General features: G+C 37.1%; 1 protein-coding gene across 1 annotated transcript; it reads right to left on the minus strand.

Annotated features, from left to right (window-relative positions):
* Window positions 1-1,317: 1,317 nt before the first annotated feature.
* LOC126370973 (dual specificity mitogen-activated protein kinase kinase dSOR1) lies at window positions 1,318-15,971 on the minus strand. The gene is made up of 8 exons (XM_050016148.1): window positions 15,647-15,971; window positions 14,599-14,768; window positions 14,042-14,317; window positions 12,700-12,893; window positions 11,712-11,876; window positions 10,968-11,135; window positions 7,300-7,455; window positions 1,318-6,508 (listed from the first exon to the last, which is right to left on the minus strand). Exons 1-7 carry the CDS (start codon window positions 15,763-15,765, stop codon window positions 7,336-7,338), a joined length of 1,212 nt encoding a protein of 403 aa, XP_049872105.1. The 5' UTR covers window positions 15,766-15,971; the 3' UTR covers window positions 1,318-6,508; window positions 7,300-7,335.
* Between the last annotated feature and the right edge of the window lie 480 nt (window positions 15,972-16,451).

Consider the following 16,451-nt stretch of genomic DNA (forward strand, 5'->3'; position numbering starts at 1 on the left):
GGCCGAGCCTTCCATTCAGACCGTAATTACAATCCCTCTTGTTATTACAGTTTTTCATTGGCTTAATTACGGGCATTAGGCCTCGCTCTAATTAGGAAATAAATTAAAAATGGCACAGAACCAAAAAGTAGGTAAAAGATATGCGCTGGGATTTTATTTTTACGACGACGGCGAGTTGCTATGAATGAACTGATGAAAATGAATGTTCAAGCAGCTTATTATTGTCGTACTGTCCTCGCATGAAAGAAGGTAGCTAAATGATTTTGAGCGTCAAAGAAAAATGGCAAATATTTACCAATATCATATAAATCATTTTACTTTGACGCGCAGTGACTTAGCAGTCTTCTTTCGATATGCGCGCAGCGTAGGCTAAGGTTGTAAATACATACTTGTTGAAATTGTCCAGTAATAAGTTATATTTAGTACAGTCATGAGTAATATCATGTATCCGCTTTAGAACCCTGTCGCACTATCATATTTGATATTTAAAGAGACTTAATATGACTCAAATATGACGTGGTATCCAACTGTATACATATTAGTACCTACTCGTAACCGTACATACACAGTGGTGCCAGTTTCTGATCAAAACCAACTTAATAGGGGATTGGGGAGCGAAGGGACAATTTCTCCCGACCCAACCCGACCACAAGCGGCGTCCTGTTGCTGGAAAAAATATATATCTGTCTCATCTTGCAAATGACAAATTCTTATGTGCTACGTGAAAGAGCATGCATGAAAATAGGATTAATGCCGTAGAAATGAGGTCTTTGCGTAGCATCTGCGGTGTGAAGTTGAGTGATAAGAGTGAGAAACAGTGTGATAAGACAGAGATGTGGTGTAAAAGACGATTTAATGACTTAAGATTGTGAAGGAAATGTTAGGTTGGTTTGGACACAGCAGATGAAGGATAATAGAATTGCGAAAGCGATATATAAAGCGAAAGTTTATGGTAGGGCTGGCAGAGGAAGACATAGAAGGACTTACATTGACCAAATTGGAGATGTCCTTAGAAAAGATTTAGTACGATCTACTCTGAACCGGCGTGCGTGTATGAAGCGATTAATGAATGTGGAGGAAGCGAGAGAAGTGGGTCAGGATCGAAGCAAATGGAATTCTATAGTCTCTGCTTACCTCGGTGGGAAAGAGGCGTGAGTTTATGTATGTATGTATTATTAATTTACGCCGCAAGGCAAACATGAAGAACGTTTGATGTGAACATCTAAATATAACTCATGTTTTAAGCAAATAAATTATCCGGGGCTTTCCGATTTCATGGTGTGTACCTAATCCTTATTCCACATGAATTAAAACACATTTTCTATTTTACATTAACATTTATTTGTACAGGTATCTAACTAGAAGCTAACGAAATAAACAATTACTAGTAAAGTTTCTACAAAATAGTGAAACATTAAATTTAGGCCAAGCTGAGTCACGACCACAATCAGAAGTACAAAATATTTGAATACTTATTCATAGAAATAATGATACTAACTAACATCGATACATGTAAATTCATGAACAATAAAATAGCAAATCAGGTTAAATAATTTTAGATAACACTAATAATATAGGTAATGTAACGGTTTTTTTTTTCAAATGAAAAATTCGAAGATGGATTTTCATGGTACAAGAAGAAGGCATGCTCAAAAGTGACAGCTAACATTTCAAGGTTAGCCCAGCTAAACGTCATCCCACCCTGCGTTGCCATTTTGTAAAAAATAAATTACCCACGACCAATATTTTTATATTTACTTTGCAAGGAAATTTTGAACTTTTAGTAAAAAATTTACTTAGTTTTAATGATTTTATATGAGACAAGTAATAGTAATTAAATACATTACTTAGTAATTCACTCAATTTTGAATAATAAAATTTACGTCCTTGGAATGTTGAGAGATACCAATTTAAAGGGCTAGCAATGGTGGCTTGTCATAGGATTGAGCGTACCTGGTTTTCTTATACCATAGATTTTATATTTATTCATAATATAAAACTTATTTGCAATTTTGTTCCATGCGTTATTTGAATTACCACGTACCGACTTATAGGTAGACTAAAATTATTGCAAATAGTACTTTAAAAATACTTATTGCAATCAGAATTTTTAGAAAGGCAACGTTCAGTGGAAAATGGTCAGTCTTAAATGGGATACGTCTTGTATAACATGTTAAGATTTTAACATAATATGCAGTATATTTCTAGAAGAAACCAAACGTAAAAACGTTTAGAAACGGGTAAACAAATGGTTAATCGACTCCACCTATTAGGATCAACATTAAAAATCATGATTACAGGCGAATAATTCTACGACAATTACATAACGATTACAAGATTATTATAGAAGATACACAAGAATATCTATTGACGGTCAGTGCGTGTTCTATCTACCGCGCAAGAAAGGTGTAGCGTGAAGATATGGAAAATAAACTGAGAGTAGACGTGACAGCAACAACAAGACTTGGCTGCAAAGAGATCGTATATTATTGTGAAATTAAAAATAAAATGTGCATCAAAAAATATTATTCTTAAACGAAAACATGCATGTGCAAATAATATAAAAAAATAAGAAAACAGCTTAACAACTTCAGAAATACTCATTGAAATTCCCAAAGAGTAATTGAAAAAGATAATATAAGATTTAAGAGCTTTAAAATACAAAATCAAAACCTACTTACAACCCTGATGTATTATGTCATTTATAAACAATAAAAAAATGCATTTTGCTACTAAAGTCAAACCCTTAAAAATATGTCATAGTTAAATAGTAATTTTACGTAAACATTACATCAGTTTGGTGTTACAATTGCACGAAATTTCACAGTCGCCTCTATTCGTACAAGCGATCAAAAATGTTTTTCAAATATTTGACTTTTTGATTCTAAAATATTTTTTTCGAACTGTAACAAACTATACAACTTTTTTGGAATACAATCACTGTTTACACTTAACACTAAACAAGTGATAACTAAAACTTTAATACGATTTCTTTAGAAAATAATCCTCTATCTACTTAATTACAATGTAAATCGACAAATATACATACTTTTGTTCTTCATCGAAACTATTTTAGTTATAATTTTAAACAAAGCACCAGAAATAACAACTTAACAGTCAAAACCTTTTCAAATGCTAAATACACCAAAGAGGCGAAACACTGAACTTGAAATCACACCACATCAACATATTTTATATCACAAAATATAAAATTACTTAAATGTTACCGAAATAAAACGATGTTTATACTTCTTGTAAAAAATATCAGCAATATTTGTTAAACATATTATATCAAATCAAATCAAATATACTTTATTGCACAGAACTAAAATTTCAACAATCAGACATAACACATGAATACAGTACAATTTGGGCAATTACAATTACAGTACAATTTATATCTGAGTTTTTGCAAGATAAAATTGCTAAATAAAATTGAAATTTTTGATAGAAATGTCTCTGTTACTTCATCGATCTAAGTCTTCGTCGTGATCTTTATGAATATTTTACAGTCTCTTCGGTAACATAAAAATAATGTTAATGTATCTAAATGCTACGGAAAGGAAGATCAAGCAAACAATAGCGACCACTAAGCGTAACACGACATTATTTACATGCAGGAATCGTGTGAGCAAACTTAAAATCAATATTAAAGCCACGCGAATGAAAGCGCTCAATTGCATCTATTTATTTGCTCCGAGAGATTTATTTAATTCAAATATAAATTTAATTTACATTTATATTCATAATAAGTATTTGACAATATTTCTTATTTATTTACTAGTTCTGAAACATGTCAGGAAAAACTATATTTGTTACGTTTTATCTCAAGGTTAATACGAAACAATGAGTTTCGTAATTAATAATTATTGAACAACAATCAAATCGGAGCAGAACGCAAAAATAAAAGTTGGAAATTACACAAACAAAAATATTTTACATCGAATATTTGACGGGGAATTTTCCACTTTTCTATCGCAACTCAGTCTTTCTTCACTCATTCTAAGCGCAAAGATTGCAGCGAATAAATACGTGTACAATGTACTACTACAGTAGGTGCTTGGGACAGGGCGAACTAAATGCGGTCTTACTAAAACAAGCGAACTAACACAACAAACCAAACGAAAATAGTGCATCACGTCAATAGAAAAACGTATCTACGATTTTTTGTTTTTCATTATATATTTTTTCTTTTTTTTTTTCATAATGTAATGTCTAAAAAATGCTTTCTATTTTACAGGGTCGGGGCCAGCTAAGTAAGGTAACAGTATTTTGCAATGCAATTAGGCGACATGAACACTTTAAGAGAAATGTATGAATAAATATATTTTCACATAATTCTCTCAGGTGAGAGCGTTTTTACACTAATATTAATAAGTTTTTTATTTTCTAAGGAACTTTAAGTGTAATGAAGAATAAACGCGATATGACAGGATTCGCTACTTACAGAAAATGCCTTTTGAACATGTTTGCACTACAAAACACCGGTAACTTACATCGCAGATCCCTTTGTTTGGAGTTCTGGAACAATCCTACGGCTGTGAGGACTATCCGTGAAACCGTTTGACTGCTCCAGCGCTCAACGCGCGGTCGCGCTTAATCTATTCGTACGAGTACCAGCTGACATGATTTACGCACTTTCAGCAAAGAAAAATATGTCAAAACACTACTAACATTTTTTTTCGACTTTCGACTAGTGAAATCAACTCTACTTGACCATTTATCGATTAGTTGTTAAGTTTCGTTTCGATTAGTTCGTCCACGAATGCACTATGTTTTAGTATTATACCCCTATCTATTCAGACACCCTCGGTATTATGACATGCTCTAGCGTTCTCGTATCGTATACCTAGTATACGATAGGAAGCTCCCGACTCTAATATCGATGCAAACACTTATTTCGTTCCCTGTAGCGTAAACACATTGTAAACCTACAAAAATTTACCTTAATTTAGCCAATTCTATAAATTATAAATTTAAATTTTGAGTTTTCGATGACAGGTTTGTGATAATGTTTCGAAATGTGTTGATGGGTTACTTTTGGCGCGATTCCCTCAAAATATCATCAGACTTACTTTTAAAGTTTGAGTTTAGAGATGCCACGGAAATGTATATGAACATCTACAAATGGATACTTTCGTCATGCACGTTTCACTACATAGCTACGCTTCAATTATATAATTTATTTACTGAACTTTAACGGCTACTAATACTTGTCTTAAACCAAAACATTTAAGCCTTCCGTAACATCCCTAACCATCTAACACAAGCCATAGACACAAAAGACATCTTTGTCTATGGACACAACGAACTAGTACCAATGATGTCATTATACAATACTACCGCGTTATTCATTCTCTTTATTATTTCTCTAAACCAGGAGTTCCCAATATTGACTGGACCGCGACCCAAACACTTCGAAATTCGAAACTGTCTTAAAAAATGATAAAACATAACTATTGGTGATGCACGTTCCCTTACGGCAAGTAGCGGAACTACTTAGACGATGTCTTATTTGATCGGGCGCCATCTGGCGGATTAAGGAAAATGGCGGCGCGTGATGAAACCTACGACAGGATTTTTATTTTTGCTGATCTAACCCTCATGTTAAAACGTAACACTTTAGTACAGGGGTTAATCATTCTAATACAATATTTTGTTCTTTATAAGAACCTAATATTTAAGTTTCGTAATGCGCGGCCGTTTCCAAAATCCTCCAGATGACGCCACTAGCACTATGCCGACCCGACATTCACTCGCAACCCGCTAAAATGTCGCGACCAATAGTTGGGAAATGCTGCTCTAGACAATTGAATTATGACGTTTATTTTGTAAAATTATAATTATTTATAAGAGGGTATCGCGCTAGTCGCGATGGCTCGTGGTCCGCCGGTCGGTTGTGATCGGAGTTGAGGTGCGACCAAGAAACTTATACATAAAACTTGAGGCAATACACAAACCACATAAGGCGAACATTTCACCTTGAAAGTAGCTTCACTTGCCTAGGTCAATACCTTTCTTTATAAACGATTTTTATACGTGATTTTTACGAACATTTAGTGATGAGTTATCTCACGTAAATCTTTTTTTTTAATTTACTTATAGTATATTTGCCGCAGACGGCATTAACTACTTGGCTGGACAAAATATAGAGAGCACTGAGGCCTATTGTATCAGATCATAGCAGAATCCCGTCAAAGTCAAAAAATGCCTTTTTATTTTTTTATCAGGCGGGAAATAGGCGTCAGATTATCTACGTATGTATTTTATAATTCATTCAGTTTGATGACGTCATTTCGTAAGAAAGTATTGACTTGCCAACGAGCTTTCTTCAAGGTAAAACTCCTTCGGTTTGTGCGCTGACAGTTGGGCCTCCAGTCTCATATAAGTGTCGTGTGTGTACAATGGTGCTAGAGTTGACATACAGCTGTCATCGCTCCGGGCTACTCCTCCGCGGCTGCGTCCTCACTTATCGTGTCGCCCGCTTTCTCTTGGGAAATGTTTTGACCTGCACAAACATATTACGTACAGTACATAAGTGTTGACAATTGCAACTTAAAAATACCTTTTTAAAAAAATATACTTTTTTTTTAAATAGGTAATTACAAAGGTTACAAACACGATAAGAGATAGATCGATGAATACAAAACTAATTAAAAAAGTAAAGAATTAATATTTATTATAACCTTTTTTACCTACCTTCTGTACTCTTGTGATATCTTAGTGCATCAGTCATTAGGTGAAACTAGTTATTTGGCTTTGATAACAATAATAACTCTTGAGTTGATAAGGTCGGTCATCGACCCCACAAACCACATGAAAAGAACTTCTTCAATTCTAATAAGACAATGAGCTAAATTGGCGCCAAGTTATCGTCGAGTTTTTGTATGACGAGCATTATCTACGGTGCTTATATATCAATCATCATCATCATCCCCCTAGCATTATCTCGTATTCTCGGTTCGCGAACCTAAAGATTTGACAGGTCCGGTTTTTTACAGAAGCGACTGCCTGTCTGACCTTCCAACCCGCCAAGGGAAGACCAGCCCAATACAGGTTAGGTCACATACCTCCGAAAAATGTATTTCTCGAGAATCTGAGTTTCCTCATGTTTTCCATCACCACTGAGCACGTGATAATCTTTTACGATCCAAACGTAAATTCGAAAACAAATTCGACAATCATTGGTTTAGGCCTGTGCTGGATCCGAACCTGCGACCTGGTGCTCACTTATCAACGACATCAGTTTGACGTTAAATCGCAACAGAAATGATTGAAAGAATTCCAAAGCAAACTCACCCTTTTTCGCTGATGAAAGTATGCACTTCTTGCAGCTTATGAAGAAAAAGGAGACACGTTAGAGTTCGGCGTGGAAGGCATCAAGTCCATGGTCTTGCACACCCAGCCCGCTATGTCCACCTTCTCCGCGTCCGCCTTCCGGATCCACTCGTGATTCTAAAAATATTGGTCAGATCGTTCAAATAAATAAGGATTTATTTTTCTTTGGCTCGATTCTAGATTGCAGCTCGATATCTAGGCAGCATAATAACGAATGACTCAAGATGTACTTTAGACGTTAAAACCAAACTAGCAATGGCAAAACAAGCTTTCCATAACAAAGGGTGCATATTCAAGGCTAAGATTGCCAAAGAAATCAGAAAAAGATGTGTCAAAACCTTCGTATGGAGTATAGCCCTCTATGGATGTGAAACTTGGACACTGACACAGAGGGACAGAGAGCGACTCGAGGCTTTTGAAATGTGGTGTTGGAGGAGGATGGAAAGAATAAGTTGTACAGAAAGGGTTACAAATGAGGAAGTGCTAGTAAGAATAAGGGAAAAAAGACAAATACTTATAATTATTGAGGACAGAAGAGGCAAGATGATTGGACACCCAGACACGACGAATTTATTAAAAACATCATAGAAGGAAAGCTAGAAGGAAAGAGGGGAGGGGGAAGACCAAGAATAGCTTACATGGAACAGATTAAAGAAAAGGTTAACATCGTGTCTTATAGGGAAGTCAAGGAATTGGCCTTTGATAGACTGGAATGGAAAATGCTACACCGACAAGAGCGTGGCTCTTAAATTGATGATGTTGCCTCGATTACTCTAACGAAAGAATCAGAGCCGTGTAGCGCGCCACACCCACTTGTCTCGGTTCCTCGGCTCTATATACAGGGTGTTAGTGACATTGTAACTTTAAAGTGTAGAGAATACAGAGAGAAAGACTTAGAGAATGATTGTGATAATATAGACAAATATATGAAGAAGGGAAAAATTGATAAAGCATATAGCATCATTAAAAGGCTAGATAGAGGACATAAAACTAAGAGTACCGCCATATTAAATGAAGCCGGACAGATAGAAATAGAAAACAAAACCATAGTCGAACGCTGGAAGAGGTATATGGAAAAACTATATGAAGGGGCAGGACTGCAAGAGGAAGATATTGAGAAAGAAAGTGAAGTAGAGCAAGATAAGTTAGGACCAACGATATTAAGAAAGGAATTTGACGAAGCTATAAAAAGTATACAGAACGGAAAAGCAGCAGGAATTGTTCGAAATTACACAACTTATGTATAAAGAAGGGAAGGTGCCAAAAGACTTTAAAGTGAGCAAAACGGTAACATTACCTAAAAAACAGAACACCCTCAAATGTGAGGAGCACAGAACACTGAGTCTTATTTCTCAGGCCGCCAAGATACTTTTGAAGATAATACAGAATAGACTAAGACCTAAAGCAGAAGAAGTGGTAGGAGACGACCAATATGGGTTCAGACAACAAAAAGGTACAAGAGAGGGTATACTAGCGTTGCGGATGATAATTGATAGAAGAATGGATTTAGGGTTAGACACACATATAGCATTCATAGATTTAGAGAAAGCGTTCGACAAGGTGGACTGGAAATTGATGATGAAAGCACTTATGGACATTGGAGTGGATTACAGAGACCGGAAAATAATAATGGAATTATATAGAGAACAAGAAGCAGTGATTGAGATTGGAGAAGAAAAGGGAATAGCAAGAATACGACAAGGAGTTAGACAGGGTTGTCCCCTTTCACCGTTGATATTCAACATATTCATAGAGTGCGCCATTAAAGAAATCAAGGAAAGTTCGGAAGGGGGGGTTAAAATCAATGGGGAAAACATCAAATTTGTAAGATTCGCAGATGACATTGCTGCATTCGCAGAAAATGAAATAGCATTAGAAAATCTGATAACAACCATGGACATTGTAATCAAAAAATTTCAGTTAAAGATAAACGCGAGCAAAACTAAAATAATGACAACATCCAAACATCCAGCAAACTATAGACCTGTTAAACTGAATGACAACATATTAGAAAGAGTTGATAGTTTCAAATATCTTGGAAGTATAATAAATAGTGACTCTAGATGCACACAAGACATAATAGCCAGAATTGCAATAGCCAAACAAGCATTTAACAGGAAAAAATACATTTTGAAAACCAAAAACATATCATTAAAAATAAGGAAACGGTTTATTAAATCATATATTTGGAGCATTGCACTCTATGGAAGTGAAACGTGGACTATGACACAGAGAGACAGAGAGAGATTGGAAGCGTTTGAGATGTGGTGTTGGCGAAGGATGGAGGGTATAAGCTGGACTGAAATGGTGTCAAATGAAAAAGTGCTGGAAAGAGTTGAAGAAAAGAGAACCATATTGAAGACTATAGAGAACCGGAGAGGAAATATGATTGGCCACCTGATACGACACGATTCATTTATAACAAACATTATAGAAGGAAAAATTGAAGGGAAGAGAGGAAGGGGTAGACCTAGGATAACATTTATGAAACAAATAAAAGAGAAGGTGCAGGTCGTGTCGTATCGGGAGGTGAAGGTTTTGGCGGGAAGAAGAGAGGAATGGCGGTTACTCCACCGACAAGAGCGCAGCTCTTAAATAGAGAGAGAGAGAGAGAGTGACATTGTAACGAATACTGAGGGGGATGATGCGGAGTTAATATCAAGTGGAGTGTTCCGTTCCAAAATACATTATTTTTTGAGTCTATTTAAATTATTTTCAATTCTATACTTTTGCGATAGAAAATTCCCCTTGATATTAACTCAGAATAATGAACTGAATCATCCCTCTCAGTAACATTGCATCCCGTACGAAGTAGGTACAGGGAGCCATACGATTACCTTTGGGTACGGAAAATTCCACTTGATATCAACTCTGAATCCCATAATTCCGCAGAACAACGCAAAAACTTTGAGGGATGATTCAGACCATTCTGAATCATCCCTCAAAGTTTTTGTTACGTCACTAACGCCCTGTATAGCTGATGAGAAGCTGACAAGCTCACACCCCCATTCATTTTAACGTCATCACAAACAAGGCATTGTCTCTGTGTGGAAGAACGGATTTCTTTTAAATGTAAGACGAACAATATTACCTTAGATAAAATAAGTCAAATCTACCCACATAAACTGCCTATATACGTCCCACTGCTGGGCACAGGCCTCCCCTCAATCAACCGGAGGGGGTATGGAGCATACTCCACCACGCTGCTCCACTGCGGGTTGGCGGAGGTGTTTTTACGGCTAATAGCCGAGACCAACGGCTTAACGTGCCCTCCGAAGCACGGAATCATCTTACTTTTTCGGACAATCAGGTGATTCAAGCCTGAAAAGTCCTTACCAAACAAAGGACAGTCTCACAAAGTGATTTCGACAATGTCCCCATCGGGAATCGAACCCGGACCTCCAGATCGTGAGCCTAACGCTCTAACCACTAGACCACGCAGGCTGTCTGATGTCAAATCTACCCACATTAAAAAAAGTCAACACCTCTACCTAACCCTTTGACGATACAGGCGTGATGTTATGTGTTTACCCTCGATAATAACATTATCGAGGGTAAACTTGTTGAAGTTCAATTTTCCAAATAATTTTGCTTCTATGTCAACTTCCAGTCTGTCCAAGAGTTCTTACCATCAAAGTCTTCAAGTCAGCTCTCTCGTCAGGATTCTTCTTGAGGCAGCGGTCGACGAAGTCCTTAAAGTCGTCGGAGAAGATGCCCGCAGGCAGCTTGGGCGGTGGCTCGTTCACTATGTAGTCCAGCAGCTCGAAGATCGCCATCGGGCGCGGCGAGTTTGGTGCCTGCAAATGGAAAGTTTTAATGAAAGGCTACAACTTATTATCACCTTATAGTTGTCTGGAAGAAATCCCTTTAAGCGATAAGGCCGGCATTTTCCGTGTACCTTTTATTTTGGTGCAATAAAGTATGTTTGTATTTGTAGCTTTATTCGAGCTTAGGAAAAACTTAAAGTGAAAATTAGGTCGAATGTTCTGGATTTCAACCCGCAGCATATAATAAAGGATATTACTGCATATAAGGGGCCCATCTAGATTTACCTCACCCCCTCTGGGTTTAATTTTACCTAATGTAAATAGCCGTTAAGCCGTTGGTCTCGGTTACTACTTACTGATGTAAGTATATAGTCGTTACATGAGCCATGTCAGGGGCATTTGGCGGCTTAGTAATAACCCTGACACCAGGGTTGATGAAGTTGGTATTCCACCTCACAACCCACACGATAAGAAGCATAGCCGTAAGCCGCTGTGAAGTAAAGGAGAGCGCGCTAACTGTTTGTCTCACCTCGCACGGCTCGAATGCGATTTTAGTATGAAATGTCCGGTGTGTGGGTCTGGTTAAACATACAAATAAAATCCAACCTGTCCTGGAGAATGATCTTCGTTCTGCCCACCAAATATGGCGGCTAGGGTCTTGGCGTCAGGCGGTGGGATGGGGTACATCCCTATTGCCATCTCCACCAGGGACAACCCTAGTGACCATATGTCTGACTGGACTGAGTAGTGCGTGCCTTGGAGACGCTCCGGCTGCAAATTGTAGATATAAACGAGTTAAATTTCTGAAACACAGGCTTGAGCCTAGTTCAGACACCAGTAACTTACAGTATTTCTAATGCTAAATGTATTCAATTATGTATTTTATACATAATAAATACCTTGTATTATTACAAAGTTTGGTGGGAAATGAAATTAAATTATGCTTCTAATGCGTTCTTAGCCAATAACCAATCATTTACTACCAACAACAGTTAGTGCATGTGTATGCATTATCCCTATTATTATGCCTCTACGCAATCGGCGATAATCGTTGATCGTCTATAATCGGCACGATCATCGTACAAGCATTCATCATACATTTTTTTTAATTAGTGTCTTTCGCACAAAATCCCTGCTGTCAAATTCTATCAGAGTATAGAATGTCTGACATGACTCGACTGACAATTAATTGGGTAGTTTCCTAGATCAAAGATAAATTATGAAATTGCGATTACTAAATAAAGACAGATTTAAAACAGATCTGAAAATGTTCTATTAAGTAAACTTATTTTTGAATTTTAATCAACAAAAACCTAATAATATGTGCGTCATTTTATCACGTTTTTCTATGACGTCAGTGTGCTTTTTCATACAAATTCCATAGTAATTTCGTGTTTAGACGTTTAGTAAAAAGTAACTGGTTTGACTAGTTCGAGACTAGCCTATCCATATGGGCGATAGCTCAATTCTTTTCACTGGAAGGTTCAAGACTTCGTATCAACAGTGGCTGCAAGTTGACTTTAAGTACTTGTGGCGTGATTTTATGTATGTATGTATGACTCAAACTTAGTAAAGATTACATATTTCTACTTACAGACATATAACTCCGAGTGCCAACAAAGGAGTTGGCCATCGAGTCAATCAGTTGACCGGAGACGCCGAAGTCACAGATCTTGATCTCTCCATTGCTGTTGACCAATATGTTGGATGGTTTTACGTCCCGATGCATGATGGCGTGCTTGTCTCGAAGGTAGCTCAGACCTTTGAGGACCGCTGATGTTATTGTGCCTGGAATGTTTCATGTCATTTCTAATCATATAGTAACTGAGGTCCTGTGGTTCACCAATTTGCTTCTCAAACGGGGAGTGCCGGTTCGAACCGTGGTACTGGACTTAGACCAATGAGTGATATGAGTGACCACTATAGATGCCGATACGGCTCACCACCTATCATATTGGTCGAACAGAAAGCTCGGTGAAGTGTGGGTACTTAGCACATCTTGTGCTGGATGTTGTTATGTTATTTCTAATCACATACAAAGCTATGCACTTCAGCAAAGTCAAATGACGCGTCGGCATTTAGTAACGACTTCATTCATATTCACTTCTTGCTGATTTACTGTCAAATAACCCCGTACAAGTGCTTACAGTTACACAGTTTTTAATTATTTTCAGATCCATACTTGGCGATGGAACATTCCTCCAACTCAGAATCAGGGCCTCAATCATCCCTCAAAGTTTTCGTTACAGTGTCACTAACCTGTATATTAGTTTTACCTTGTCAACACACTAAGGCTACGTTCAGATGACAAGCGCTCAACGCGCGTTTTGATAACGCGCGTTTACAACTACATACATTTTATTCAGGCTGTACACATGCTAACGCGCGTTTTAATACAGCGCGCGTTGAACGCTGCGCTAGCGCTAAGAGTGTGTATACACATTTAAACAACCAGACAGTAACTTGTGGCACAGGCTGACTCATACTAGAATAAAAGCATGAGTAACCACTTTCTCAGAATACAAGGATGCTAATATTTGTCTGTTACAAAAATATAGAGGTTTACTGTTTCATATCTGAATGCCGAGAGAGACTGTAATTTATATTTTGCTACTTCATGCTTTAGCCAGCCTTTAAAGGATTATGGCAGCATATGTGTTAGGTATATAACTGCAATGAGAATAAATACCTATTTCTTTCAGTTGTCCTTAGTCAAACACTGGTTGTATGTGTTTGACCTAGGAAAACTGAAAGATTCTGAAATTAACCTTTATTATTAAAAACTCACATTACATTATGGCAAAACCAAATGAAAGGCTGTCCAACAATAGAAGAAGAATCCTCACTCAAATATTAATATACCTACTATTGAATGGCAAATGCCGAAAATCGAAGGACTGATTGAAAGTTTAAAAGGAAAACATAAAATAACTCACCTAGAATCGACTCGGGAATTTTACCAGCTTTTTTAAGTATGAGATCAAGTGAGCCACCATCCATGTATTCCATACAGATTGAAATCTCTCCGTCACTGTAGAATGCTCCGTAGAACCCGACTATATGTGCGAAGTTACATTCGTGCAGAACCTTCAGTTCTCGTATGATCTGTTTCTTGATTGCTGGTTTGACTTCCAGGTGTATCAGTTTACGTGCCATGATGAGACCGGTAGATTTGTGGCGGACTTTCATTACCACTCCACCATTGCCTTGACCTGGGAAGTACAATTTTATGTTGCAAATAAAGATTTCATTATTTACTGCATTTATTTTACAGTTTATAACATTATAAAGATGAAAATATTTTGTCTAAATCAACAACAAAACTCATCAACATACATAGAAATATTTACATAAAACTGTAGGCCTCAATAATAAAAGAAATCTTAATCTAGATTAGACCAACAAAAATTAAACTGTTATAGGTGCTTGTGTTGTAGAATTCCATAGACTCTGCCAACCTCAACGTAAAATAAACAGAAAATACTGCACTTACCCAACTCGCCAAGCTTTTCAAAATCATCGTCACTGAGTTCCCCGATCTTCTCCTTCTGACAGAGGAAGACTTCAATCCTGCGACGTTGGGTGTCGTCCATTTCTATCTGCTCCAGTCTTTCTGTCAGGGCTTCAATGCTTGTTTTGGACTTCCCAGCTAAGCCTTGCCGTCTTAAAATATTTAAAAAATAATAAAGCATAAAAAAGTACATAGATAATATATACTAAAAAAATAATACAAAGTAATCTGGAATTTATAAATTTTTCTTTGACTCAAAAATGTATGTCCATGCTTAGTTCAAATATTCCACAGGCCACAATAAGTTCCCAACTTCAATAGACATAAAAATAACAATGTTACCTTTAGCATTCTTATCACCAATCCATGACTAAACATAACATAACATAACATAAACTGCCTATATACGTCCCACTGCTGGGCACAGGCCTCCTCTCAATCAACCGGAGAGGGTATGGAGCATACTCCACCACGCTGCTCCACTGCGGGTTGGTGGAGGTGTTTTTACGGCTAATAGCCGGGACCAACGGCTTAACGTGCCCTCCGAAGCACGGAATCAACTTACTAAAATGTAAATTAAAAAAGCAAGACAACAGAGTAACTCACATTGTTTGAATAGTGATGAGGTGACTACTTGTTGCAGAAGCTTACCAAAGGTTAATAATTTAAAAAAGAACTTTCTGAAAAGACCATGATTGAACAAAATTTTCTACATACCATGACCCAAACTAGACCTTTCCTTGTTAAACCTACCTTAGAAAAGATTATGGATAGGTACGAATTATTAGCAAGACATTGAAATACATATTTTTTCATAAAGGTGTGGCATTTAATTTTTTGCCAATTATAATTATCTACGTTCGAAACTTGAACTTAAACTTGCTGTTTATAGTTTCACGATAAAGTTAAAAAATGATAAATTTTATTTGCATGAATGATAGATGAAAAGAATAAGGATAAATTTTATAATGATTATAATACTCAATTCTCCCAGCAGAATACAGAAGAGGCGTACGAAGACAGTACTTACTCTGAAGCAGTGGCAGACTTCAGCTGGGGCGTCATGTTAGACGGTGTTACAGCCGGAGCCGTGTCTATTGACCCTGGTGGGAGGGTCAGGTTCAATTTATTCTTCGACATCTTGCTCATCTTCGTACCACTTTCGTCACGGCATTTAGACTAATCCTCCCTTTCTCTCTCACAGCTCTAAACAAATAGCGGTATTCCACAAATTATCACAAACTAATACCAAGACTTTCGTATAATACGCATTCGCACCGCAAAGAAACAGAAACACGAAAATTCGTCAGTCAATCCAACTAATCGGCCAGGCCGTCATTTCTCGGTTTTAACTTTTTTTTATTCGGCTAAGGATGTGAATTCATGAATGAGTGAGTGAATGAATTCCAACAAAAATCGATTTAGTTTGTCAAATCGAATGCACGATGAAAATATTTTTTATGACAATGCTATGTTTACAAAATTATAACAGACCCGAAACCAAGTTGTTCATTTGATCATACATAAAAATCGATAACGCTTATCTCCTGTCTTCTTATCGTGTGAGTTGTGAGGTGGAATACCAGCCTCATCAACCCTGGTGTTAGGGTTAAAAGCCGTCAAAGGACCCTGACATGCCTCATGTAACGATTACTCACATCAGTAAATAGTAACCGGGACCAACGGCTTAACGCACCTTCCGAAGCACGGATCATTACTTTCGGACAATCAGGTGATGAGCCTGTAATGTCCTGTATCTCCTGTAATTAGTATAATTACATTCATATGTATGCTGCATACATGCAAATTTTATCCAAAAAGCACCGTGGAACAGC

The sequence above is a fragment of the Pectinophora gossypiella genome, chromosome 11, assembly GCF_024362695.1.
Source record: "Pectinophora gossypiella chromosome 11, ilPecGoss1.1, whole genome shotgun sequence".
Taxonomy (NCBI): Eukaryota; Metazoa; Arthropoda; class Insecta; order Lepidoptera; family Gelechiidae; genus Pectinophora; species Pectinophora gossypiella.